The sequence below is a fragment of the Rhinichthys klamathensis genome, unplaced genomic scaffold (assembly GCF_029890125.1).
Source record: "Rhinichthys klamathensis goyatoka isolate OS25496 unplaced genomic scaffold, OSU_Roscu_1.1 h1tg000099l_1, whole genome shotgun sequence".
Lineage (NCBI taxonomy): Eukaryota > Metazoa > Chordata > Actinopteri > Cypriniformes > Leuciscidae > Rhinichthys > Rhinichthys klamathensis.
In genome coordinates, this window is record NW_026606638.1 from 186,879 (window position 1) to 214,823 (window position 27,945).

Here is a 27,945-nt window from a genome sequence, read left to right on the forward strand (position 1 = left end):
GTTGTAGGGGCTCTATAATTCACATATAAACATTGATCAGCGAACACAAACAGAAGCTCAACCGAACCTGCTTGACGCACAAAAACGTAACACGTGAGAATGAACCTCATTTGTTCTTGCGGAAGCTCAAATGTGGTGCATAACACACGAGAATGAACCTCATTGGATCTCAAACATCAAGCGAACATGCTTGAGCTTCTGTTTACCACAACGGACGCGTGAGTTGATGAATGTTTATTTGTGAATAGAAGACTAAATTAAATCTATTTATCATATAAAGCGATTGAGACTTCAGAAAATTTGGACTAAACCGCTCAATTCATATCGATAAGTTTTACAATCTCTTTATGAACTTTTTGAAGCGTCAAAGTGGTAGTTGCGTAGCTGTCAATGGAGGGACAGAGAATTCTCAGATTTAATCAAGACTTCATTTGTGTTCTGAAGATGAACAAAAGTCTTACGGGTTTGGAACGACGTGAGGGTGAGTAATTAATGACAGAATTTTCGTTTTTGGGTGAACTATCCCTTTAAAAGTCAAGCCATCAGCGCTTCCTACCTTAGAGTGTTGCGTCCGCGAGTAGGACAGAGTGTCTTTACTAAGCGTGACATAGTACTTCTTAAAGGGTGATGTCATGGGCATACACTTGTCCTTGGTCCTGTGGAGTAAGAGGAAGCCTTCTTTCTCCATAGTGCCACACTGTAGGCTCATTCGTGTCTGAAGCTCAAGATCTGTTTTAAATATAAAGCAAAGAGAGAGAGCAAGACAAGTGAATAAAATCAGGGTCTTGACTGTCTGCTCCATCTCTTAAGGGTCTGTTCATTTTTGGGTGAATTATTACACGATAAAACCTGCTGCTTCAACAAGAAAATTAAAAAAGATGAAAAAAATGGAGATTAATTATCTAAAGATTGATCAGATATGACAGGTATGAATGAGTCTCCAGCCATGCATGGGGATCCACTCAATTTTTCATCTAATGACTAATTTAGAGCAGCTCACCCTCTGACTCGTGGCAGTTGACCAGTTTTGTGATGAAGTCTTTGAGCTGGGTGATGCCTTGCTGTATGGCTGGCTGCAAACAGACCATCCATGGCTCTTTAGAGCAACATGCGAGAGTGTCCATATTCCCAATGGTCTGCACAGCCTGAGGAAACACACGAGGAAGTCACAATGACGAAAGAGGGATTATGTTAACCATAATTGGGTCTATGAATGTATGCAGGTCATAATCCACGACTATACTGTGACCTAAATAGTTAACGTTATTGCGACAGTGAGTGCAAACCCTTATTCTCAATTAACTGAAAGGATCTGAGCTTGATTTGTGTTACGTTAAAGACATATAACAGCTGGACAATGCTACTCTTTTCGGCTAATATGTTACTAGTATTCACAACAATGGTTTCCTTGAAAACTGGTCATACTTTGGCAAGTAGCAGGAGTGTGCGGCTCGTACGGGCATCAGCATGTTTCTCACGCAGGTGAAATAATTTTGGAGACATGATGGCAGGTGAGATGAACCGCAGACACAGGAAGCTGGTCACAGCAATGAACTTCACCTTCTGAGGAAAAATATACAACCAGGTGATAAAAAAAAACGATGATCTAAATGTTTTACCTTTATAATGGCATTTTTCTAACCTAATTAAATGAATGTGTGATCATTTGTCAAATTGTTAAATTTAATTAATAAATTATATTAGAATATTAAGACACTAGGGACTAGGGCTGTTACCAATCAAATGAAACCAGTATCCTACAAAATACATCTTTGAATGCATGAAAGCATAATACTTCAATTACAAATTCATAAATGTTACGAGAACAATGTTTTAAATATAAAAAAAAAAAAAAAAAAAAATGTAATTATACTTTTAAATATGAAACTAAAACCATCAGTAGGTGGCGGCAAGTCGCTGTCTTAATGAGCGAGTCATTAGCTGTGTCTCATTTTGAAATTTGAAATGAGACACAGCAGTTGAATATTTTTTTTCAACTGATTTGTTCAAAATGGCTGATTCACTCAGGAATGAAGCAAGTGCCTGTCTTAATGAGTGAGTCATTGAATTATTCACTCAACCGATTTGTTCAAAATGGCTGATTCACTCAGGAATGAAGCAAGTGCCTGTCTTCATGAGGGAGTCATTGAATTATTCACTCAACCGATTTGTTCAAAATGGCTGATTCACTCAGGAAGGAAGCAAGTGCCTGTCTTCATGAGTGAGTCATTGAATTATTCACTCAACCGATTTGTTCAAAATGGCTGATTCACTCAGGAATGAAGCAAGTGCCTGTCTTCATGAGTGAGTCATTGAATTATTCACTCAACCGATTTGTTCAAAATGGCTGATTCACTCAGGAAGGAAGCAAGTGCCTGTCTTCATGAGTGAGTCATTGAATTATTCACTCAACCGATTTGTTCAAAATGGCTGATTCACTCAGGAATGAAGCAAGTGCCTGTCTTCATGAGTGAGTCATTGAATTATTCACTCAACCAATTTGTTCAAATTGGCTGATTCATTCAGGAATGAAGCAAGTGCCTGTCTTCATGAGTGAGTCATTGAATTATTCACTCAACTGATGTGGATTCATTCAGCACTGCTGTTTGTTGCTAAATTCACTTATTTCCAAACCTGTATGCCTTTTTTTTGTATGTGGAATGCAAAAGAGGATATTTTGAACTCTTTTGAATAAAAGTCAATGGGGTCTAAAACAACACCGGACACCGCTGACTTTTATTGTATGGATACAAAACAGAGACATTTGTTTTAAAAAATCTGCTTTTTTGTTCTGCAGATGCGAGAAAGTCATACAGTCATACAGGTCTGGAATGACATAAGGTTGAGCAAATGATGACATTATTTTTTATGTTTGGGTGAACTATCCCTTTAATGTCTAATTTTAAAAGGGTCCAAAATAGTCCACCATTGAGTCTGCGTGATATTCTAAAGTTTGAACCTGTCCTTGTAAGTCTATGGGATTTTTCTGGACACTTTTTATTTTTACCAGGCAAAAATTGGATGGTATAACAGATGAAAACTGGACATAATTACGTTTGTAGTTAACTGTTGGGACACTAGGACACACCTTGTGAATTCAGAATGTCCCGGTTGACCCTTATATAATGGTATATAACCCCTAAATAATGTTTATGAAAAATGAATATCACTGACCCGGTACTCTGGGTCAGGGAAGCGTTTCTGCACTCTGAGGTAGAGTTGATGGAAAGCCTGGCAGATGAGCAGCGGGCAGTAGGAGGCCGACTGCAGGATGGAGGTGAGCAGCTCAGACAGGTACGACTGCAGGAGGCTGGAGCTCTGCTGAATAATATCAGACTCAGTCTGCTGACGGTGCAAACCTGCACACCTGTAATACCAGAAGACCCAGGAAAAATTCGGAGAAATTTACTTTTTGAACCATAAAAATGTCAAATGTAACCATTAGTCAAAGTTGTCTTACCCTGCCTCTTTCAGTTCTACTTTACTGGGGTCCAGTTCCACATATTTCTTTTCTTCAAATATTCGGTTTATTATGGGGCCCAGAAGCCTGTGCAGATACTGCATCCCAGCCACCTGCAGTGAGAAAAATGAAGACAATATTGCACATAATCAAATCATGAAAACTGGAATAAAATCTAATAAAACAGCAGGAGGTTTAAGCTGGTTAAATGTAACAATAAAGTTCAATTGAACAATAAATCCAAATTAACCCTATTTTATTTCTCAATGCATGTTCCTGGTCTTGATTCTGGTCTTGAATATTTATTCAACAATATGTTTATGTGTGTCTTTGCAATCTTTTCTCTAAATGTAAGATGGTCCCTTTCTATCTAAGTGGGCAGTTCTTGGCTAGAATAAATAATGAGGATCAAACTTTATGCTGCAAGTCAAAAGTCTGGCTTTCATATTCACTTAATTAAAAGATTTCTGAACACATGCAACACAAATTAGGGTGACCAGACTTCCTTGTTTTCCGGGAACAGTCTCGGTTTTTGCCATATAACAGGGCCTGAATAGGGCGTGGGACTGTTTTGCACACAATTCTAAATGTTCCCAAATTTAACTTAAAATACAAAATAATGAGCCTAATTTGGGATACACAAACATATATATTTTTAAAGTTTAAAAAAGTGGTATTTACAGTATACAGTATATTCACTGCACTTGAGTCCTCACACCTTTTTGTCTTGCCCATTCCGTGACATAACGATCCGACCTAATGGGGACTCAGCGGAGAAGAGGGGCTAAGCCAGAGACTGTTCACGTCACGTCTGCCCAGCCAGAGACTGTTCACGTCACGTCTGCCCAGCCAGAGACTGTTCACGTTCCGTCTGCCCAGCCAGAGATTGTTCATGTCACGTCTGCCCAGCCAGAGACTGTTCACGTCACGTCTGCCCAGTCAGAGACTGTTCACGTCACGTCTGCCCAGCCAGAGACTGTTCACGTCACGTCTGCCCAGCCAGAGACTGTTCACGTCACGTCTGCCCAGCCAGAGACTGTTCACGTCACGTCTGCCCAGCCAGAGACTGTTCACGTCACGTCTGCCCAGCCAGAGACTGTTCACGTCACGTCTGCCCAGCCAGAGACTGTTCACGTCACGTCTGCCCAGCCAGAGACTGTTCACGTTCCGTCTGCTCAGCCAGAGACTGTTCACGTCACGTCTGCCCAGCCAGAGACTGTTCACGTCACGTCTGCCCAGCCAGAGACTGTTCACGTTCCGTCTGCCCAGCCAGAGACTGTTCACGTCACGTCTGCTCAGCCAGAGACTGTTCACGTTCCGTCTGCCCAGCCAGAGACTGTTCACGTCACGTCTGCCCAGCCAGAGACTGTTCACGTCACGTCTGCTCAGCCAGAGACTGTTCACGTTCCGTCTGCCCAGCCAGAGACTGTTCACGTCACGTCTGCTCAGCCAGAGACTGTTCACGTTCCGTCTGCCCAGCCAGAGACTGTTCACGTCACGTCTGCCCAGCCAGAGACTGTTCACGTCACGTCTGCCCAGCCAGAGACTGTTCACGTCACGTCTGCCCAGCCAGAGACTGTTCACGTCACGTCTGCCCAGCCAGAGACTGTTCACGTCACGTCTGCCCAGCCAGAGACTGTTCATGTCACGTCTGCCCAGCCAGAGACTGTTTACGTCACGTCTGCCCAGCCAGAGACTGTTCACGTCACGTCTGCTCAGCCAGAGACTGTTCACGTCACGTCTGCCCAGCCAGAGACTGTTCACGTCACGTCTGCTCAGCCAGAGACTGTTCACGTTCCGTCTGCCCAGCCAGAGATTGTTCACGTCACGTCTGCCCAGCCAGAGACTGTTCACGTCACGTCTGCCCAGCCAGAGACTGTTCACGTCACGTCTGCCCGTTCACGTCACGTCTGCCCAGCCAGAGACTGTTCACGTTCCGTCTGCCCAGCCAGAGACTGTTCACGTCACGTCTGCTCAGCCAGAGACTGTTCACGTCACGTCTGCCCAGCCAGAGACTGTTCACGTCACGTCTGCCCAGTCAGAGACTGTTCAGGTAACGTCTGCCCAGTCTGAGACAGTTCACGCTCCGTCTGCCCAGTCAGAAACTGTGCACGTCCCGTCTGCCCAGTCTGAGACAGATCAGGAGATGCCCATTTGTGTGGCCGCCAAGGCACTTATGGACTATTTGGAACGTCTGGCGCGGATCCTGGACATGCTATTCCCGAGCCGGAGCCAGTGTCTGCCGTTCCAAGGCCGGAGCCTGTTCCTGAGCCGTTGCCTGTTCCAGAGCCAGTGCCTGTTCCAGAGATAGAGCCAGTGCCTGTTTCAGAGCCAGTGCCTGTTCCAGAGATAGAGCCAGTGCCTGTTTCAGAGCCGGAGCCAGTGTCGGTTCCTGAGCCGGAGCCGAAGCCAGTGCCTGTTCCAGAGTCAGAGCCAGTGCCTGTTCCAGAGCCGGAGCCAGTGTTTGTTCCTGAGCCGGAGCCAGTGCCTGTTCCAGAGCCGGAGCCAGTGTATGTTCCTGAATCGGAGTTAGCGTCTGTTTCTGTGTTTGTGTCTGTCCTAGTGGCCGTTGCTGTTCTGGTGGCTGTTCCTGAGCCGGAGACTGTTCCTGAGCCAGAGCCAGTGCCTGTTCCAGAGCCAGTGTCGGTTCCTGAGCCGGAGCTGGAGCCAGTGCCTGTTCCAGAGTCAGAGCCAGTGCCTGTTCCAGAGCCGGAGCCAGTGTTTGTTCCTGAGCCGGAGCCGGAGCCAGTGCCTGTTCCAGAGCTGGAGCCAGTGCCTGTTCCAGAGCCGGAGCCAGTGCCTGTTCCAGAGTCAGAGCCAGTGCCTGTTCCAGAGCTGGAGCCAGTGTCTGTTCCGGAATCGGAGTTAGCGTCTGTTTCTGTGTTTGTGTCTGTCCTAGTGGCCGTTGCTGTTCTGGTGGCTGTTCCTGAACCAGTGTCTGCTCCAGAGCCGGAGCCAGTGTCTGCTTCAGAGCCGGAGCCGGTGCCAGTATCTGCTCCAGAGCCGGAGCCAGTGCCACTGTCTGCTCCAGAGCCGAAGCCAGTGCCAGTGTCTGTTCCGGAGTCACTGCCCTGGTCACCCGAGGGGTCTTCACCGCCCTGGTCGCCCGAGGGGTCTTCACCGCCCTGGCCGCCCGAGGGGTCTTCACCGCCCTGGCCGCCCGAGGGGTCTTCACCGCCCTGGCCGCCCGAGGGGTCTTCACCGCCCTGGCCGCTCGAGGGGTCTTCACCGCCCTGGCCGCCTGAGGGGTCTTCACCGCCCTGGCCGCCCGATGGGTCGTCTGCTTCACCCTGGCCGCCCGATGGGTCGTCTGCTTCACCCTGGCCGCCCGATGGACTGTCTGCTTCGCCCTGGCCTCCCAAGAATAAGCGGTCTGTCCCTCCCGTCCCGCCCTGGTGTTTCCTTCCTGTCCCGCCCTGGTCTTATGGAGCGTCTGGTAGCCGCTCCGTAGGGAGGGGGTAATGTCACATGCCTGTCCTGTCTTGTGTTGCACATTGGTGTTTTGTTATTTTGGGCCATGTGCTCTTGTTGTTGTCTGATCCCTCCCCCTCGTTACCTGATTATTGTTTGAGTTCTTCCACCTGTCCCCTCTTGATTTGTTCCCTTCTTAAATCTCCTCTCGTTTGCAGTCTTTGTCGGATCGTTGTCTAATGTCTCCCGTTCCCCGTGATCCTCTGTTCAGGTTCAGTTGTTGTTTTATTTTTATTCATTGTGTTTTGCTTTGTGTTTGTTTATTTTATTATTAAAGTATCATTTTCTCCTGCACTTGAGTCCTCACACCTTTTTGTCTTGCCCATTCTGTGACAGTATATTATAAGTATATTTACCTTCAAAAATGATTCCATAGACTTGGATGCTAATGAGTTACTGCGGAACAGTGTGTTGGGTTCAGCTGAAAGACAACAACAACAACATCATACCATCAATTGGCATCACAGTGCACATAAGATGTAGAAAGGTTTTTGCTAATACAGGTGTAACCAAAATAATTCAAAATAAGCAGATAATTATATATATATATATATATATATATATATATATATGTGTGTATATACACACACACATATATATATATATATATATGTGTGTATATGTTTCTTATTTGCTTACTAGTCTTATCCAGCTCCAGTTTGAACAGAACATCCAAGAACTCCTTGACAAGCCCTTGACCCAAAAACAGCTTCACCAGATTATTAGCCACTTCCTGTCTGCTCTCAGCTGTAGTGGTCTCATCAATCAGCATGATGAAATCAGGCCAGTTTCCCTACAATTAACACAGTCATTTCAGTCAAATGAGGTTATGCTTAAATGAGCTTTAAATATATACACCACTGTGAGCTAAAACAATAACCCTTTTATCATAGTGAACATGCTTTAGTGTTTGTTTTAATTTGCAACATCATTTTACTCAAAATAGAATATTCTGTCATCATTTATTCACCCTCTTCTTTATACCCTGTATGCCTTTGGAACACAAAACATACGGAAAAAGAGAACATTTTATAGAATATTATCATACTGGTTTGAAACAACACACTGTAAGGATGAGTAAATGATGTGAGAATTTTTTTTAGGTGACCTGTCTCTTTAACATTTGCAGGCATGAGTAGAGTATCCATCACATGCATACAAATGAGATCAGATAACAGCGAGTGCTGCATTTCGCAATCCATACACCGAATTATGTCTTGTTATCTTGTTACGAGGAATATGCCATGTGAATTCAAGAGATAATGCACAGGCATATTCCCTGAGATAAGGCTCAGTCCAAATGGCACCAGACTCACGTTGAGCTGAGAGCCGACCGACTGGCTGAGTAGCTCTGTGAGTGGCTTGTAATGGCTGGATGGCAACACAACCTCGTCTCGAAGCCGTAGCTGAAGCCGGAGAGAACCCAGAGTTCCTCTAGGAAAGAATCGAGAAACGCAATAATACTATATTAGGTTTCTGACATACTGTACAGCTCTTCCTTTTTCCAATTAAAATGTGATTTTACCCATAAAATGCCCATAACCTGTAGTTTCACATAAGAAAACATTACTCATAAGGAAGAAAACACAGTGAAACCTTTCCAGGAAGTAAAGCACAGCGTGGGAGACAAACAATATTAGGCAGAATGACTCCATTAAGGACCCTGTTCTGTTCAGCGATACGTAAAAAGACAAACAGTAAATGTTATTACTGTAAATGTGGGTGGCTGTGTTTTCTAACTCTGTCATGATGGAACAGAAAATGAGGACACCTTGGCAACCCAACTGAAAAACAATATTGAGGCAAGCATTTAGAGACAATTTGGCTTCAGAAATGGATGAAGTAAAAATGGCTCTCGGCTACAGCTGTACAATCTATACAAGCTCTACTCGCAAACCCTACTGTTCACGTAGGCAGCATCCGAATGGTCTTAAACTAATAAATGACTGATCTGAAACACTCAATAAGCAGAATAACTACACAAATAAAACAATCCACAGTTTTATCTATACACAACTCAACTGATTTCAATAGACACTAACTGTATGATGATGAGGTAATGGTAAAATACTCAACATATTACATACTAATATTAGGTAGCAGTTAAATAATCAGTTTAATTAATAAATTTTGGAGTAATATTAATATATTTGGTTCATGACAAGTGTTTTAGCATGTTAGGCAGGTGGAGCTAGGGGAGGTGGGGGGTTTCAGAGGAACATGTATATGTATATTGAGCATGTAATCCCATTGGCTGAGAATCAGCAGAGGCCAATCAGCTTGTGCCGTGTAATAAATGATTGCTAGCAGATTGCATGTAAAGAACGCCATAGTTTCATGACTGAACAAGATATTTAAATATTTTATGAATACTTTTAGAATTGCGTTCAATTAAACAATTTTACAATGAATAATAAGTTAATTTAATACTATTCATAAATGCATTTATAATTAACATTTTGCTTGTCTCATCCATTGGATTTATTTTTCTACAGAGCAGTGCATTCTGGGATTCACTTCTCCATGAAGGATGATACATATATGATGCTGTGTTAGAATTTGGCCAAAAGATGTTATTTTAGAAAATTGCATAATTAAAGGTATAGGTCATCCAAAAATATACATATACATTTTTGGGTGAACTATCTTTCTAAGTTACATCTTATTATAGAATTACTCAAGACTAAAAAGAAAAACTCAATATGCACTAAGAAATAAGAATGATAATCTGAACATTGGATGAAGCCAAGTTCAAAATGATTGTTTATTGTGTTGATATATTACAGTTCAAGGTTTTTAACAATGGGAATTTGGATATCTCTGTTTATCACTCCATAATTTTTATTCCTGTCAATTTAAATATGGCACTACCTTGTTTAAGAATCATCTTAGAATTAAACGAGCCATTTTTTGCTAACATTTCTGTTCACTGATCTGAAGAACTGTGGGAACTTTTATTTCGAAAGATATAGAAAAATATATTTGTCATGATATGACTTACTTCAATGCATGTGGCGTTCCAAACATCTAAATATTATTTCGCAATGGAGATGATATTAGCATTAATATTATGTAACTTATACATTCAGTCACTCCATACGCCACATGCTCTCTCACTGTAAAGATGGGAAATACTCGAGGGAAGGTGGGAATTGGAAGAGAGTGTGTGTGTGTGTGTGTGTGTGTATGTGTGTATATGTGTGTGTGTGTGTGTGTGTGTGTGTGTGTGTGTGTGTGTGTGTGTGTGTGTGTGTGTGTGTGTGTGTGTGTGTGTGTGTGTGTGTGTGGCGAGTGCCACCATAACAGCCAGTCACTGAACAGCAGGCAACAGATGGTGGGCCGTCAAAAATCCCATCAGGAAGAAGACGGTGAGGGAGTGAAAAGAGGAGAAAGAGAAAATAAACAAAAACAACAACAGCTTGATTTGTTCACTGAGATGAGAGCGGATCACCCACGGGGAGCGAGAGATTATAGGAGCTTAATGGAAAACTTTTCATCAGGATGACATCAGAATGAAATAAAAAACAACAAAATTCTTACAGAAAAATCACTAATTACTTCTGGGGTATCCTCACGAAATATAAAAATAAGTTCATAACAATATCTCAGATGATGCAAATATATATAGGGACATGATTACTCCGAGATGATTATCAAACAGTGCTTTTTTAATGCATGTGGGCAAAAACCTAGAGTCAAATAATCCTTTGTTCAGGATTGGCCGTGACATTTTAATTCCCATCTTGTTTTTTTTAAATCTGGTCAGAGTAGAAAAAAAAGCAAAAACTGTTTAGAAGGAACAGATGGTTGTGCATCAGCATATTTAAGGCAGGCGAAATCTGCCAATTTTGAAAATAAAATTGCGATAACCTATTATATAATATAGTTTAGAATATTTACATAAAATATAATCACATGTAATAAAACAGTTATTTTAAACTGTGATACTATTTCACAATATTACGGTTTTATTGTATTTTTGATCAAATACATGCAGCCTAGGTGAGCATAAGAAAACAAACAAACAAACAAAATCTTACCAAACCCAAACTTTTGAATGGCAGTGTAGATTTAGCTCCATTTTTGATTTCTGGTAATTGATGCGTTTTGCAATGAATTGTCATTGTCAAATTAGATTCACAATGCATAGACACATTTTTACCATCATGTATGCCACTGTAAAGCATTTTGATAAAAGACTTTTACTAAATTAACCTGCATGTTCTGTTTGAGGTCTTAGAGAGCCCAAGGTCCTTTGAATAGCCCGAACAACTTAACTTTGAAGTATTAAAACTCAAAAACTTTTCCTAATCTTTCATATTAAGTCAAATTAATCAACAGTACATGGAATGTGTTACATTACTTTTGGTTTAGTGGCTTAATAATATCTGTCAAATTGGTTTAGATTAGGTAAAAGGATTAAATGACAAATTACAAGAGTTTGCAGAGAAAAAAAAAAGAGGTTAAAGTGATAGTCCACTCAAAAATGAAAATGTCATCATTTACTCACACTCATGTTGTTCCAATCGTGTATGACTTTCTTTCTTCTTTGGAACATAAAGGAGATATTTAAAAGAACGTTAGTTTTGACTTCTACTGGTCAAAAAATATAATGTAAATATGGGAACCACAAATCTTTGGTTACTAACATTCTTCAAAATGTTTTTTATACATTTTATGTTCCAAGGAAGAAAAAAAGTCAAACAGGTTTGGAACGACATGAGGGGGAGTACATGATGAATTCTCATTTTTTAGGTAAAACCAACCCTATAATTTTGGAATAAGTACTGTTATTTTTACACTTAAAATCCCTGCATGGGACCCCCAAACTTAAAGGAGTAGTTCACTTTTAAAAAAACTTTTGCTGATAATTTACTCACCCCCATGTCATCCAAGATGTCCATGTCTTTCTTTCTTCAGTCGAAAAGAAATTAAGATTTTTGATGAAAACATTCCAGGATTTTTCTCCATATAATGCACTTTACTGGGCACCAAACTGTCCAAGGTCCAAAAGACAGTTTCAGTGCAAACTGCAAACTGTTCAAAGGGCTTTAAACGATTCCAGACGATGAATAAGGGTCTTATCAAGCGAAACGATCGCTCATTTAAATAACAAAGTTTAAGTTTTATAAGCTCAAATGCCCGCCTTGCTCTGTTCTGTGTGACTCTCCTGTTCGAACTCGTTCATCAAAATGAACGAATCTTTTTTCGAGTCATTTGATTCATTTAACGAACGAAATGAACGAATTGACTCGGAAAAAGATTTGTTCATTTTGATGAACGAGTTCGAACAGGAGAGTCACACAGAACAGAGCAAGGTGGGCATTTGAGCTTATAAAACTTAAACTTTGTTATTTATTTTTTAAATGAGCTAACGTTTCGCTTGATAAGACCCTTATTCATCGTCTGGAATCGTTTAAAGCCCTTTGAACAGTTTGCAGTTTGCACTGAAACTGTCTTTTGGACCTTGAACCGTTTGGTGCCCAGTAAAGTGCATTATATGGAGAAAAATCCTGGAATGTTTTCATCAAAAACCTTAATTTCTTTTCGACTGAAGAAAGAAAGACATGGACATCTTGGATGACATGGGGGTGAGTAAATTATCAGCAAAAGTTTTTTTTAAAAGTGAACTACTCCTTTAAGGACAACGAAGTCAATCTGTGGCCCCAAACAAGTCCATCTCGGCAGTACATGAGGGTTAATCCGGAAATCATTGATAGTCAGTCCATGTATGCCCTAAATACAATCCTTTGGCCTTTAAGAAGATACGATTATGGAACGGTCCAACAATTTTTAGCAATATTAAAAAAAAGACTGTACTTGTGACGCTGCAATGCTGAAAACGTTTTCCTTTATCTGCCTCCAACATTTACACAATATTACACCTTGTCTACATAACACTGTGTAAAAGGTGCTCAAGCCTGATCCATATATCCGTGTAGATGTGGAGCTTGAACTACATGACTCATCGAAGGATTTGGACAGTAAATTCAATCAAGTCAAGTGTATAAATAAATGAACGACTGAACGAATGTCAATGACTCCTTTGCCCATGTGGACACAAGTCTGTCACACTGACACGCCGTGTACCCGAAAACACTTCCTTGCCTTAATCTACCTACAAGCTCTCAGATGACGCATAGCTTTTGTCATCATCACCCAACCGAATCCCCCGTACTGGAGTTTTTACATAAGCCTTTCCATCCCACTCCTCCTGCCAGCTTGAGATATAATCCCCACTGTCAATCCACGTGGCCAAATGATCTCTTATGGGTGGAGAGGAGGCCCGGGTGGAGGGGGTGACAGAGCGAATGAACAGAAAAAATCCCAGGATTTAGCCAGGGAAAGGATTAGAACTTCCTGTCAACACATGGACCAGAACACACAAGCGTAATGCTGTGAGAGCCTGAGGGAAGAGTGCGTAGCAATCCTCCAATGTTAGCTCAGACTAATTCCCAGGAACAGACTAGGGAAAGTTGCACTTTTTCCCCTTGTATTTTATTGTCCTTGTTCCATTTGCTTAATGTTCTCTTCCACAGGCAACCGTTAAAGGTGAAAACTTGTTGCTGTGGCAACCAAAGTTTAAGGTTTTGCTTAGGTGGTGTGCATATTTGCCACAATTCAAAATACACTCACTCATATTCACTGTGTTTAGATTTGTCAGGCCCTAGGCGAAACCAGCCCTCCTCTTGCTGGGCAGACTGAAGCTTGTTGATGTTGAACAGGACCTGAAGGAAAACAGAGGCCGCATACATCAATCGCCATGACAATTAGCTGTCAAAGCAACCGAAGCTAAACACAGCAATTGGAACATTTATTATTGGGTGACAAAGGCAATGTCACAGTGAACAGCTGTCAAACAGGCACAGACGCAATGTTATGAAACAGTGACTATGCTTGAATTATTTTGTTAACTTTGGGATATGCTGAATTGATAAGTTAAAAAAAAAATGAAATAAATAAATACATACAAATCACTGCAGTTTCCACCTGAAATGAACACTAAAGGCAGTAAAACAGCAAGTGCTTTTAGGTCTTTTCATACAAAATTATGATTACGGGGCAGATTATCAATGAACAAAGACGTATTTTCATGCGGTTGCTTGCACAATATTATATTATGACCTCAAAACACTTTTTACCATAGTAAATGATTTGTAAGCTAATACATTTTGACATTTGCACAACATAACCAGCTCCATATGTTTGGTTCCCTTTCGAATGGGAACTCTCACTCTCATGGCCCTTGTATATAAAATAACTCTATATTAATCTAACCTGCTGTGCGCTTATTGGTCGAAAACCTCTTTTTTATTACAATGTAAAAATATCAAATTATCTTGTCATTTAAAGGGATAGTTCACCCAAAAATTTAAATAACCCATGATTTACTCACCCTCAAGTCAACGTAGGTGTAAATGAAATTGTTCTTTCAGACGAATACAATCAAGAGTTATTTTAAAAAATGTCCTGGCTCTTCCAAGCTTTATAATGGCCGTGAATGGCTGTTTCTGTTTTGAAGTCCCCAAAAGTGCATCTATCCATCATAAAAGTGCTCCACACGGCTCCGGGGCGATGCGTTTGTGTAAGAAAAATATTCAAAGTAAAGTTCTAGCTCCCGGCCAAACGCAATCTACTTGCGCCCAGGGGCGGACTTAACCATTAGGCAAAGGTCGGCAATTGCCTTGGGCCCCGAGCTACCTAGGGCCCCTCAAAATGCCCCATTAAATTATGCTTAAGTTGTTTTTTTTTGGGGGGGGGGGGGGGGGGGGGGTTCGCAAATTATATATTTCTAAAAAAACATTTGCGAAAAAAAGGCATCAAATCATTAGTGTCGCAGACAGAAGGGCCCCCCCTCACCTCACTACATTGGACTATTCAATTATCTCACTTTCTGCGTGCGAAAGTGACTAGGCTGTAATGCGCAAAAAAAAACTGACAGAGAAAAATAAGTGATTGACAGACGGTGTACAGAGTGACAGACAGAGTGTACAGAGTAGTAGACAGAGTAAAAATGAAGCGAAGCTACCCAATCGGTGCTGAAAAACAGGAAGCGGGAGGAAAGCAAAACGTTTTTAGCAAAATTGCAGAAGGTAACAAACTTTTTTGTGATGCCCGCTGACAATGACAACAATATGTTACAAGTCCATGGTCGTAGCCAGCTATGAGGTCACCGAGGTCCGGACCTCTGTAATTTTTTTACATTCAAAAATAAAATGTCAAGTTCTCTGAATGATTAATTAGCCGTTTAAACCACCTCATATGAGTGTTTGCAGTTCATGTTGCTGCGAGAAGCTAGCGCAGTGAACGGGGCTTGAGAGCGCGTTGTGAGTGAGGGCGCGGGTGCAGCCTCCGTGTTGCCAGATCCACCTAATGGAAAGGTGGCAGTAGTCTTCTGGACCTGTTTTTCTGATTTAATGTGACACTTTAGGAAATTATTAAAGTGGAAAGTTGCATGTTAGGGTTAGTGATATATTAATCTTATTTCCAAAAACACAAGCTTTGAACTTATTTCGGATTATTATTACTAATTTGTTTTGTTTTTCTTGTTTTTCACAGCAATATCTGGCAACATTTTACTGTCGGCATTAATAAAAAAAAAAGCTTACAGACAAACTGTAATTGCATAAATCTATCACATTCGGTAAGACAAACGCAATGATCATCATGATTATCTGTAAGAAATGTATACACTATCAAAAACTATAGCATAATACAGATCTGTATGAATGAAATTTGCCAAATAACTTACTGGCCAGCAGGAAGACGGCTCATGCTGTTTAGTTAACCTTTCACAAACTCATCATAAAAACATTAATTAAAGCAGTGTTTCTCAACTAGCAATTTATTCAGGCAGCATATTTGTGTTTTGATCTGTGTGAATTACAGAAATATAAGACTTGCTAGACCTACTTTTTTCTATATTTCTTTGCACAAAACTCTCCAGAAAGTGCCTTTTTTTTTACTTTTTTCGTTCTCTTTTAAAGATCGGATGGGGGGCCCCATACTACCTTCGCCTTGGGCCCCCAATTTGCTAAATCCGCCATTGCTTGCGCCTAAAGCGCAACTTATGATGTTGGAACTTTATTACCCCGCCGGAGCCGTGTGGAGCACTTTTATGATGGATAGATGCACTTTTATGGACTTCAAAACAGAAACAGCCATTCACTACCATTATAAAGCTTGGAAGAGCCAGAACATTTTTTTTATATAACTCCGATTGTATTCGTCTGAAAGAACAAGGTCATATACACCTAGGATGACTTGAGGGTGAGTAAATCATGGACTAATTTTCATTTTTGGGTGAATTATACCTTTAAGTTACTCATGATGAGATTTCAGAGTTTTGAAGGTGAAGATTATCAGTGAATAACAACTTAAAAGAGCTGTATGACAATTAAAAAAAATTAAAAATTTGTGCTCCACGTTAAGTACATCAGATGAGTGTTGATCTTTCTTGTAAAACTAATATTAAACACGATATGTCTTACTTATTGTGTTTTATTCTATACTAAGACAAAGGTCAGCTTCAGAGCATGAGGAAATACTCTAGGATTTGCTAATGTCTATTCTGTGCAGTCACCTTTCCAAGGAAGTCGTTTCTGCTGACCAGATCCCAGTCCCACACCTCCACACTCAAAAGGCTGTCAGCCAGCGCCTCGTCCAGCTCAAACTCAAAACTCTCGTTCCAGCGTGGGTAACAGGACTTCTTAACCACCTGGAGGAAGCAGGCTCATGGAAATCAGTAACAGACCGTCAGTTCTAACTGTGTGGCAGAGCAAATCAGAAACTTACAGAGAAAGACCCTTACCGCACTCTCATGGGTTTTGCCATTGTACCTCACTCTAACAAAAGGATCAGAGGCCCCGTTGCGATCCTTTTTTGCAAGATCTCTAGAAACAAAGCCGAAAGTACATGAAGCTATTAGACACAAATCCAAATCTAGCTTATGAAGGTACAATCTCTAAAGCCTTATTCCAACAGTCTGATTCACTGAAATAAATGTTGTTTTCAATTCAAAATTTGTTGAACACATTGTCCTAGCATTTAAACTTCAAATTGTTGAGCCAGGTTATTTTCATGTAATCCTGAAGTATCTAGTTCCATATTTCACATCATTTATATTTGAACAAGGATTTTTGTGACACTGTCAATACTAATTGTCTATCCAAATGAATTTTGGTTGCGTTAATGATTATCGCAAGTGCATTCTTTCACCAATGCACCAATGAATGATTTGTCTAAAAATAAAACAAAAACGTTTTTTGTCATCATAACATGATGCACATTATGCATCTAGTATTTTAAAAACAACAAGTAAATGAAATATATGACCACATTTTTTGCGTTATTTTTTGTATTGCTGTTTAATATATAGGTAAGATCAACTAATGGATTGCCTTTATGCCATCTGAAAAGTCATTAAAAAGTAAACAAGAATTTTGCAATATCTGAAAAAGCATAATAGGGGCACTTTAAAAACCGATAATGAACCAGAATTGCTTAGGAATCGGAACCAGAACTTACATTTATTTTATTTTTTTGTTTACGATTCCCATCCATGAATCGATCAAATGCATTGATATAGGCTACTAATCACGAAAACATAACGAGTTTCCTGTCACAAATCATTTGCTGCTCCTCATAGTTCCTCACCTTGCCTCTAGGACTTGGCAGCACAGTTTCCGTGGGATATCTCCATCTCCCAGCGCAGAGATCTGGAGGTGAATCTCCCCTTGCACCTCCTCATCTGGGTCAATCTCTGTTAAGTTCATCCATCCATCAACACCTAAACAAAAAATGACAAGAAGCCGAAAATGAGAATTTATATATCTTCCATTGGTGTTGAAATAAATAATTTAGTGGGCTATCAAGTTATGGTGGGCTAAGTTGAAGAACAGGAACCCTAAAACGGTCAAGTGCACAGTGGGAGAGAGCAGGATTAAGAGCAGTATTATTATGGCTTCTGTATTCCCGTATCCGCAAACACACACAGTTGGGATAAAAATTGAATAGATCATGTCCCTCCTCAGAAACTCTAGCTTTAAGAGGCTTACGGTAATAGAATTAATGGCCTTGCTGTATTTCTACAGAATAAGCTTATGGTAGACCAAGAGTATTTACTGACATGTTGGATGTTCAATAATTGTGTTAAAATGTGAACAGACTGAGATTTAAGCTATTATTCAATGGAAATCTGCTCCGTTGTAGCTCTTAATTCTCACTCTCCATTCTGCTGTGTTGGAATCGGTCAGGTGACACACAAGAACGAGGATTTCAGAGTTTTAGAGAAAGAAATATTGACATAAATGGGGTATAAAACAAGGTATATTACATGCTTTCATAGAATTTGTATTTCTTTCCCTTAAGTCCATCTAATGTTAATGCTGGGCTCCATGCTTTAGTAACCCTCTGTATTTAGGAAATCGAGGGCTGCTGCTGTTGTTAAAGACCATTTTTAGTATTTTGCTGAAAGCTTGACTCAAGGACCATCAAACCACTCTGATTTTGCAGTGGCTATGTCTAAAATGGTAAAACTAGTTATTTTGGCTTCGATGATGTGGACATAAAGCTTGTTTATTCCTGTGGCCTAGTAGGTCGTTTTTTCCTCTCGATTAGTATTCCAGCGTATCACTCGTCAAGGTCCATTTTCCTTTATTGCTCTGGTGAGTAGCCCAAAAATAAATTCAGTCCGCCAAGAACAACTTTTCCATTTAGCTGAATGCTGATGCTTTCAATATATTTTGTGGAACTGAACGTGATTATAGCATCTGATGATACATGATACATTTCATATTTTTGTTTGAAGTTCAGTGAAATTTGTATCTTAAATATACCATACAATACTGACTGATTAAAAAACATGAATTTAAAGCAGACATCAAGCATTTAAGCAAAATGCTGTTTGTTGTTTCAAGATATTACTCAAAAGAAATATGTTGAAAAGAAAATGGAATGCAAAATCACTATAATAAGCAGCAAATAGTCTGAGATAGCCCATTCTTCAGTTCAGTCATCCAACCTCTGAAATTAAATGACAAAACATGACATGCATGCAGATGAATTGAACCAAAGTGCTAAAGTGAACCAAATAAAACAAAACAGCTCAACATTTTCTAGAAGCAATCTTTCTACAGATACAGTACTCATACAATAAGAAATGAAACACCAGTTAGAAAGCTTTGACTGACAGTCTCTTGACAGTTAAAGGTCTGCCTCATAAATATGTTCAAAAACAGTGCACCCCCCTCCCTCCCTCCCTCCCTCCCTCCACACACACACACACACACACACACGGCCAACCTTTAAAGAGTCAAGGTCTCTGCTTCAAACAGATGTTGAGCCACTAGCCAAAATTCTTTACAATAGAGTGCATTTTTCCTTCACCTGCACACACACAGGCTAAATGTTTAGAAAACAAAAAGTAAATAATAATAACAAGATTTTTATATTTTCTTCATAAAATGAGTGCCCTGTGCAAACGTTGCTTCCAAGATGTTAAATTGTTATGGGTGGTTTGCAAGGTGTCACAAATGGCCAGTTGCAGTAACAGCAAATATGATTTGAGCAGCATCTATTTGCAGCAGTTATTTTATTAAAGGCAAACTGAATGAAACAAAAGCACTCAGAATATCAAAATACAAAGAGAACAACCAGTATAAACAATATATATAAACACAAACCAATCAAAGAAACAAGAAACAGGTGTTACAATTTAATCAATCAATGAAAAACCCTGGAAAAAGACAAGGGAATCAAACAAGCATGCAAACCGGGAAAAACCAAAACTAAAACCCAGACAAGGAGAGGGCGGGAGGAGGCTTTGGAGGAGAATGTCCTCGAAATTTCACTATGGCTGTGGTACAACCCCGGACGAGTGAGGAGCCAGGGAGGAGTCAACGGCGGAGGAGCCAGTGTAACCATAGACATACATAGATGCCCTATTGGCCGCTTTGGAACGTTGCTGCGATACGTCAACGGGTCCGCCATTTTGCGGAGGGCAAGACTGTAATCAAATGTAAGTAAACGGGTGAGCTGCGTTTTTTCTGGATAAAAACAAACTGTTTTTACATTTATCAACCGATTTCAGTGGTTTGTATGTGGTGTCCAAAAAGTTCCATCTCTAGTTATTTAAAATCTCGATAGTTAGACTTGTAAAATATTTTTTTTTAATAAAGAATGGTCAAAGCTCAGGCTTGTCATGTATTTGGCTTTTTATTCTTGGATAAGAATGGTGAAGACCCCACATACTGAGATATAAGTTTTCTTATTGTGGAAAAAGTGTGATTTTCTGTGATTGACCAGATTTGAGCAATAACAAAGATAACTGATGGATCCTTTATGATAATACATATGTTATGGTACAACTATAGTGCAATGCAAATAGTAAATATAACATAAAGTGAGAAGTAATAGTAAATAGTCAATAAAATAAACAAATAGTATACAGCAAATAAAATAGTAATGAATTGAGTGCATGAGTACATTTACTTGAGTACAGTACTTAAGTACAGTTTTGAGGGATCTGTACTTTACTCGAGTATCATTTTTGGGGAGTACTCATGACTTTACTCAAGTACATTTGAGAGGCAAATATTGTACTCTTTACTCCAATACATTTCTATCCATAACCGTGAGTACCTGAGTAAAAAAAAAAAAAAGTAAAAAAAAAAGAAAAATCTCGGAAACCCTCAATTTGTTGTTTCCCTCTCAAACGTGATTGGATTGTGCAGGCGCCACTGATTGGGACAGCCTATCAGCAATCACTTCCAGCTTTCCGCCAAAGTCAACTTCATGGTCAGATTTTATATTACACATTAATGTAAGCCAAGCATTTGGTTTGATGTTCTTGAGTATGTGGTGTGTTTAACACAGATGTGGCAGTGGCATAGCCACGAGGGATTTCTGATTTCTTAAAAAAAAAACTTTAGGAGGCAAAATATATTTTTACTGATTATGTGAATTACACTGCGCAAACCAAAGTAGGCTACTACCCAGCGAATGAAGAAGGGTTGGCGCTCAGTCTCCACAGTACATAAAATATTAATTTTGTTTTATTTTATTTTTTGGGTTTGCATTTATGAGGAAAAAACAATGTTATGGACGTGTTCTCTGTTACGGACGTGAGCGCTCTGAAAGCGGCTTAAAAAATGCTTTAAAACTTTCACAGAGACATCAAACAGAAAACACAAAACCTTTCTTTAACCTGAATTTCGTTTTGCATTAATTGTATCTTAATTTTAATCAATGTTTCATCAACCAATTGCCTGGGTTTAATAAATAAGAAGTAAATAGCAGATGATAGATAAGAAACGGAGGCGCCGGCACGTGAACTGGATCTCGTCTCATAAATGAACCGAAACTCAGTGTATAAGGTAGCCTACTTGCCTCTCACAGACATGTCTACTTTTAAACAGAAAAATTCAAAACGAAAGAAAACAGACTACAGACTGCTCTCTGCTTATGTAATCCGTATGAAATGTGCATTTCTCTCTGGCGCGTTCACTACTGAAGATCGCGAGTCAGCATCGTCAACTTCATCTTAGCCGACACTGACAAAGAAAACACTTGTTTATTAACAAGTGTTTATTAATAAACAATTAAAATATCTCCTTGCTATATTTTACATATTCATAATCATTCCTTTTGCCGGTTCTTTGTGACAGCTTTTAGGTGCTTTATTGGCAGCGCCACCCTTACATGTGGTGTGTGTGTGTGTGTGTTGTCCCCACATTTAAGATGGGACCCCCCAAAAATGTAATTTAATTAAATAAAGCAACATGGTAAAAAGATGAAAATGACTTGATTTTACTTTCAATTCCTTTTACATTCTCCAAGGTATTAACATTAACATTTTTCATAACTCCATGTAGGACGTTTCTGTGCATAAATGTAAGCACTGTGGCAGTACATTAGTAATGCAATATTTAGAAAATTTACTCTTGTACTCTTGATACTCAAGTACTTTTAAAAACAAGTACTTTAGTACTTTTACTTAAGTAGACATCTGAATGTAGTACTTTTACTTGTACTTGAGTAAAATTTAGCAAGGGGTATCTGTACTTTTACTCAAGTAACAAAGATCTGTACTCTGTCCGCCTCTGATGAATAGTATAATTATATAATATCATAAGTACAATAATACAATCATAAAAATATTGATAATAGCATATAGTTTATTAATAGTACTATAGCAATAGAATAAGAAATATCAATTACAGAATATACACAATAAAAAAATAAGTTAAATAGTGACTTTAATATTTAACTCTTTTTTGTTAAATTTCAGTTTTATTGATCAGTAATAGCCATTATAACAGAAGTAGCTTCAGTCAAACATACAGCTGCAGGATACAACGTTAAAATAGCCTAAATATAAAGTTATGAAACTTCACTTTGCCCTCAGCCAAAACGATTTACCAGGGAACCATTTATAGATTAATGAGACCAAAGATCGCCCGTTAGATATACACAAGACGAATTATATCTCATGTTTAACCACTAGACTACAGACATCCGAGTCAGCGGCAAAACTTCAGAAGCACTGTCCGAGGTACGGCTGTTCCAGGCGGGGTAGACGAGCGCTGAGGCCCGGTGATAGCATCTTCCAACTCCGAAAGCGTCAGATCAAATGTTTAAATAGGCGCTATCTTTATAAACAAACCACATATTTGAGCTTTAAACAACTACATTGTCGACTGAAAAACTATTAAAACTACATTTCGTGACACAATAACAGTAGTATTTTTATATTGTAACCTCTGAACGTTACTATTACTAATTAAATCATGACCAAATACAACCAAAAACAAACGTTCAGTCTTGCTTGTGAAAGGTAATTCCTCGAAAGCTGTTTTCAATTGTGTGGCGATGTGTACAGCCCCAAGCAGCGCACAAAACAGGCATTTTTCTCAATTCCCGGTATGAGAGGTATGGGAAAGTTGCCATCCCCAACATGGCGGCGCCGTTGACGTACGCTCCAGCGGCCAATAGGGCGTCTATGTATTATTATGTCTATTAGTGTAACCGCTCCGAGCGGGATTCTAATTAGGGTCTCTGGCATGGGAGGCGGGCAACAAGGACGCTAAAGTCTATGGCTGTGTCTTAATTCAGGGGCTGCATCCTCCGAAGGCCGTATTTGAAGGCCGATTGCGTCACAGCGGTGTGACGAAGGCTGTCCCAAGTCGAAGGATCCTTCTAATGCGGCCTACCGTCAATGTTGCCAAGTTCGAGTTTTTCCCCCAGAATTGGGCTACTTTTAAGTTGTTGCCCCGCGGGTAAAAAAAAATTCCGCGGGTTGATTTCCACCCCCGTAAGTATGATTTCGCCGCTCCAACACCCCCAAAACATCCCTCAGACGCACAAATCCAGTGGAGAATTCGGCCGCCCGATGGAGAAAACTTTTGTTGCACAGACCTGGCAACACTGCCTACTGTCCTTCTTTCCCCGGGCCGCGAAGGATAGAACGAGGCGATTTCGGACACAGCAACTGTCTCAAAATGATTTGTTCATGTTTTTTATTCAATGTGACGTCACAGTGATACAGGTCTCACCCACGTCTAGTGACGGACTCTGCTCTTCTCTGAGTGAGTTCCGCCATGTTTATCTCCTCGCTAGAGCTGCTAGTGTAACAAGAATATCTCGGCGGCTACGTGTTAAACAATGTAAATGTTCTATTATTGAAGACTGTAGTGATGGGTCGTTCATGAACGATCCGTTCATTGCGTCTGTCACATGACAAATGAACGAAAGACTCGGAAGGTAAAATAATTATTTATGTTCCCTGTAAATTATTTTTGACTGCATTATAATGTTTTCTTAGTTCAGAATATGATCAGGATTGCGTTGGTGGATGTGTTTGGGGAATTTGTCCGTTACAAGTATAACATTTAAAGCCACTTCAATGAACGAAATGACTCGAAAAAAGATTCGTTCATTTTGATGAACGAGATCGAACAAGAGAGTCAGTAAAATGATCCGAACTTCCCATCACTAGAAGACTGTAACAGGTGATCCTCATGAAACTCAAAACAAAAGCATGGACGTGGACATGGTGCTCACAAACAGTGGTTACAGGGAAACAATACTTGACAAAGGCACATGGCAAACACGAGGGCTTAAATACACAAGACTAATGACTGAATAAGACACACCTGTGCACAATGAAACAATGAACCAATGACAACACAGAACACATGTCAGGATCACATGAGGGCCAGGGAATACCATGACAAGACAGTGACAGTGACAGGGGCGTAGGAGCCATTATACGTGGGGGGGGACATGACATAAGTTTTGTCAACCCCACTATTTCCCAATGTAAGATTTTGTTTTGCACTGCCTGCCTATCTCTGCCGATTTCAGAGTCTCCAAATGAATCCATTCGGCAACTTTTAAATACATAATTCGGCCGTATTCTTCACCTGCTAATCTCGTTGTCAGTCGACCATGATCGCGCACCGCTCGCGCATGCGCATCTAGGTGACACGGATAAATCTACGCAGCGATAATGAGTGTTCCTGGGAGATCCTAGTTGCGCGGGATGTGGAAGCGTGCAAAGGTTCCAGAAATGTACATAAAGTGCCCTGGCCTTGAATGACAAGGTAAGGAAAATAAGACTAAATCTAAATTAAATAACCAAGACTATAGGTTGGCCATGTGATTTTTCTCAGGAGATGTTTTGAGCATTTTACTTCAGACACCGGATTATCAGCAAACTGCCAAGAGAACTGCTAGCTGGCTACTCAAAATAAACTAGCAATCTATTCAGGCAGCATATTTGTGTTTGATCTGTGTGAATTACAGAAATATAAGACTTGCTAGACCTACTTTTAGCTACCAAGGGACCTTTCCACAAGGATAGATTGATTTTATTTTTCAATCTATCCTTGGGGGGTAAGCTAGGTGGTTAATGGAAATTAAATCAACCATTTATTTCAGTTTTTAATTTTAGTTAATCAGTACATGACTGATTAACAGTAATGTAAATGCTAAATGTCCTAATACCTGTTGATACTCCAACAATGCAAAGTATATGCTCTTAACCTTGCAGTTTTTCACATATCATGTAAGATATCATTTTCTCTATTTCTTTGCACAAAACTATCCAGAAAGTGCCATTTAATGGTTTATTTTTCAAAAAAGATTCCCGGGGAGCATACCCCCGAACCCCCCTAGGGAGAGCCCACATAATAAATCCCAATTTAATCACTGCTTAGAACCAAACTAAGTAATACAGTCTGTTCCCATAAGTCTTTAGAAATTAGCATTTAAGTGCCTTATATATAAAAAAATATATACAAAAATTCGGGACATCCCCCCCCCCCCCCTAGCATTTACTGTCCCCCCCAGGTTCAAAATTGCTCCTACGCCCCTGGACAGTGACATGACAAACTACCCGTGACATAGACAAGTTGTTTGTTGTAACCATTTTCGTGCAAATCGCACACATTTGTGCCAAATGGCGGCTTTCATTTAAATGGCGGCCCCCTGTAGTCAATAATTGCATCCCTCAAAACTCATCTTTGATCACCAAAATTACATATTTAAAAGTTAGTTTCCTTGAAAATAAATTATTCATGCATTAAAATAACTTGAATTTAACTCTACACTAATGCTTAATTTAGTATATGTGAATTAGCCCCGCCTCCACTCACTCAAACCAGCTCAGAGATACACTCGTTGGCGATCACATGTTGACGTGATTGGTTACAAGGTAGTTTGTGACGTCAGAAACACCAGCGATTTCAAACCACGTTTTTGGTTCACTACAGTTTTAAAGAGAAAATACTCAGCAATGGTGTTGACTTCTAAATTTGCACATGGTTTGTCTTAAAGCACATTAAAAACACCACATAGACATAAACAATAATAAAATCTTGATTTTCACCACATGGGGACATATGTTTAAATTAGTTAGTCACAAATTAGTTTAAAATTAGCATTCTCCCTTTTTTTTTTTTTGAAATAAGATCCACATCATTACAATGCAGGGGGGAGATGCAGACAAAGTGATTTAACTAATATCCTCAGTGCTTGCACATTCTTCTACACATCTCCTTTCTAAGAATGTCATAATTAGGGTCTTTATGCCAACCTGCATAATACGCCAACATTCCACTGTCAGCTAATTACCATCTCGCACTGTTATCGGTGTGGTGGTTAGACTATGATTTGACTTATACCTAACTTGAATGTTCACACCCTGTCAAACCAAGGGAAACTTGAGCACATGGCTATTTTTGTGCTCTGCAGAACATGTCCTTTCGCTAAATGCTGTTTTAGAGCCCTCAGAGAAAAAGGTTATGTGAGGTCATTGGTTCGTTAGGGGTGAGGGTGGGAAGAGGAGAGACAAAGAGAGGGAAAGAGCCAGCATAAAGACTCATTCACAAGTCAATGAAGGCTGACTTGTGTTATAGTTACTGTAAGAACCACTTCTTCTGGAAGCATTTTACATACTCTGGGGCTCATTTTTATCATATCATGCCTGGTAAAGACATGTACGCTACTGGTCAAAAGTTTGGAATAATTACATATTTTAATGTTTTGTTTAAGAAGTCTCTTATGCTCACAAAGGCTGCATTTATTTGTATCAAAAATACAGTAACAATTGCTTTATTTTGAAATAATTGTACAACTGAAAATACAAATTTTCTTTTTAAATACATTTAAAAAAATATATAATATATTCTTGTGATGGCAAAGCTGAATTTTCAGCAGCCCCTACTCCAGTCTTCAGTGTCACATGATCCTTCAGAAATCATTCTAATATGCTGATTTGGTGCTCAATTATTAGTTCTTATTATTATCAATGTTAATATCAGTTTTCATCATTGAAAATAATATGAAATGTTTAGGCTAAAATCAGCATATTACCGTACTATGAAAAATAGTAGACTGTCAAAACAGTAAATTCAGTACATTTAGTCAATTTAATTTTAAAATATATCAAATTAGAATACAGTTATTTTAAATTGTAATAATGTTTCAAAATACATATTACTGTTTTTATTGTATTTTTGATCAAATAAATGCAGCCATATGCCGCATAAGAGACTTCTTTCAAAAACATAATTATTTCAAACTTTTGCACGTTAGTGTATATAGTCAGTGACAGCAAATTGTGGGGAACAATACGAGGAACTGTTGCGAGCTAGATTCGAACCAGCATTACTCACATAAGAACCACAGCTCAATATGTTAAGAACTGCACTAAGCCACAACACAGACAGAGCTGCTGCACTCCTGAAATGGGGCCGGGGTTGCTGGGCAACATTTAACAAGCTCGCAATCATCATTAGGCTATTGTTAATGCTAACAAGCTGAGTTGCTTATCTAAACAATCATTATTATACCCAATCTATCTGAGACTCCAACACAGTGAACAAAACAATGTTAATGAATGATTTAGCTTTTCTATTCCATTACGGATAGCCTGCGTTGTATGACTAGTCATCAACACGTCATGGGGGTACAATGAGTGATGCTTTGTTCCATTTTGTTCCATTTTGTGTCATGATAATGGATAACCCTGCCGTGTCCTTGCCCCTCAGGCCCAATAGACATGAGTTACAAGCCTAGACAACCACAATGACTCACCAGCACTCAAAACACCACCTCACAGGAACCCCACCAGATTGTGTGCTCATATACACGAGGGAGTTTGTTGAGTTTGTACAACTATGTTGATTTAAAGTCATCTCATGCACAATTTTCCTTATCAGTATTGTTGCCTTATTTAAAAAAAAAATACATTTGCTTGAGAAACATTGTGAGCAAAATGATGTAAGATATTAAGGATCAGAATTACTAAATAGGGCAAATTAGTGTGAGAGCGCAATCCCATAAAAGATGGGAGTGGAAAGTTCTGTGGGTGAACGACACGCAAATTAAAGAACAGACGCAGCCGGATCATTTCCATGAAGACCAACGCAATCTACCAAGAGCAGCGCAAATTAGCGTCTGGTTTGAGACATGCTTTTTTAGGCCGTTAAATAATGGCGCAAATACCAGTA

The 27,945-nt window shown here is 39.7% G+C and overlaps 1 protein-coding gene across 1 annotated transcript in view; it reads right to left on the minus strand.

Moving 5' to 3' along the window:
• The window catches only part of rasa4 (RAS p21 protein activator 4), a 48,328-nt gene that overhangs the window by 6,413 nt on the left and 13,970 nt on the right, over positions 1–27,945 (minus strand). The window contains exons 5-16 of the mRNA XM_056252887.1: positions 17,588–17,720; positions 16,743–16,824; positions 16,515–16,649; positions 13,568–13,659; positions 8,248–8,365; positions 7,571–7,724; positions 7,288–7,352; positions 3,461–3,573; positions 3,175–3,367; positions 1,426–1,563; positions 1,001–1,145; positions 557–729 (exon numbers count right to left, since the gene is read on the minus strand). Of these exons, the coding sequence (XP_056108862.1) occupies positions 557–729; positions 1,001–1,145; positions 1,426–1,563; positions 3,175–3,367; positions 3,461–3,573; positions 7,288–7,352; positions 7,571–7,724; positions 8,248–8,365; positions 13,568–13,659; positions 16,515–16,649; positions 16,743–16,824; positions 17,588–17,720 (1,541 nt within the window). The remainder of the gene's footprint in view (positions 1–556; positions 730–1,000; positions 1,146–1,425; positions 1,564–3,174; positions 3,368–3,460; positions 3,574–7,287; positions 7,353–7,570; positions 7,725–8,247; positions 8,366–13,567; positions 13,660–16,514; positions 16,650–16,742; positions 16,825–17,587; positions 17,721–27,945) is intronic.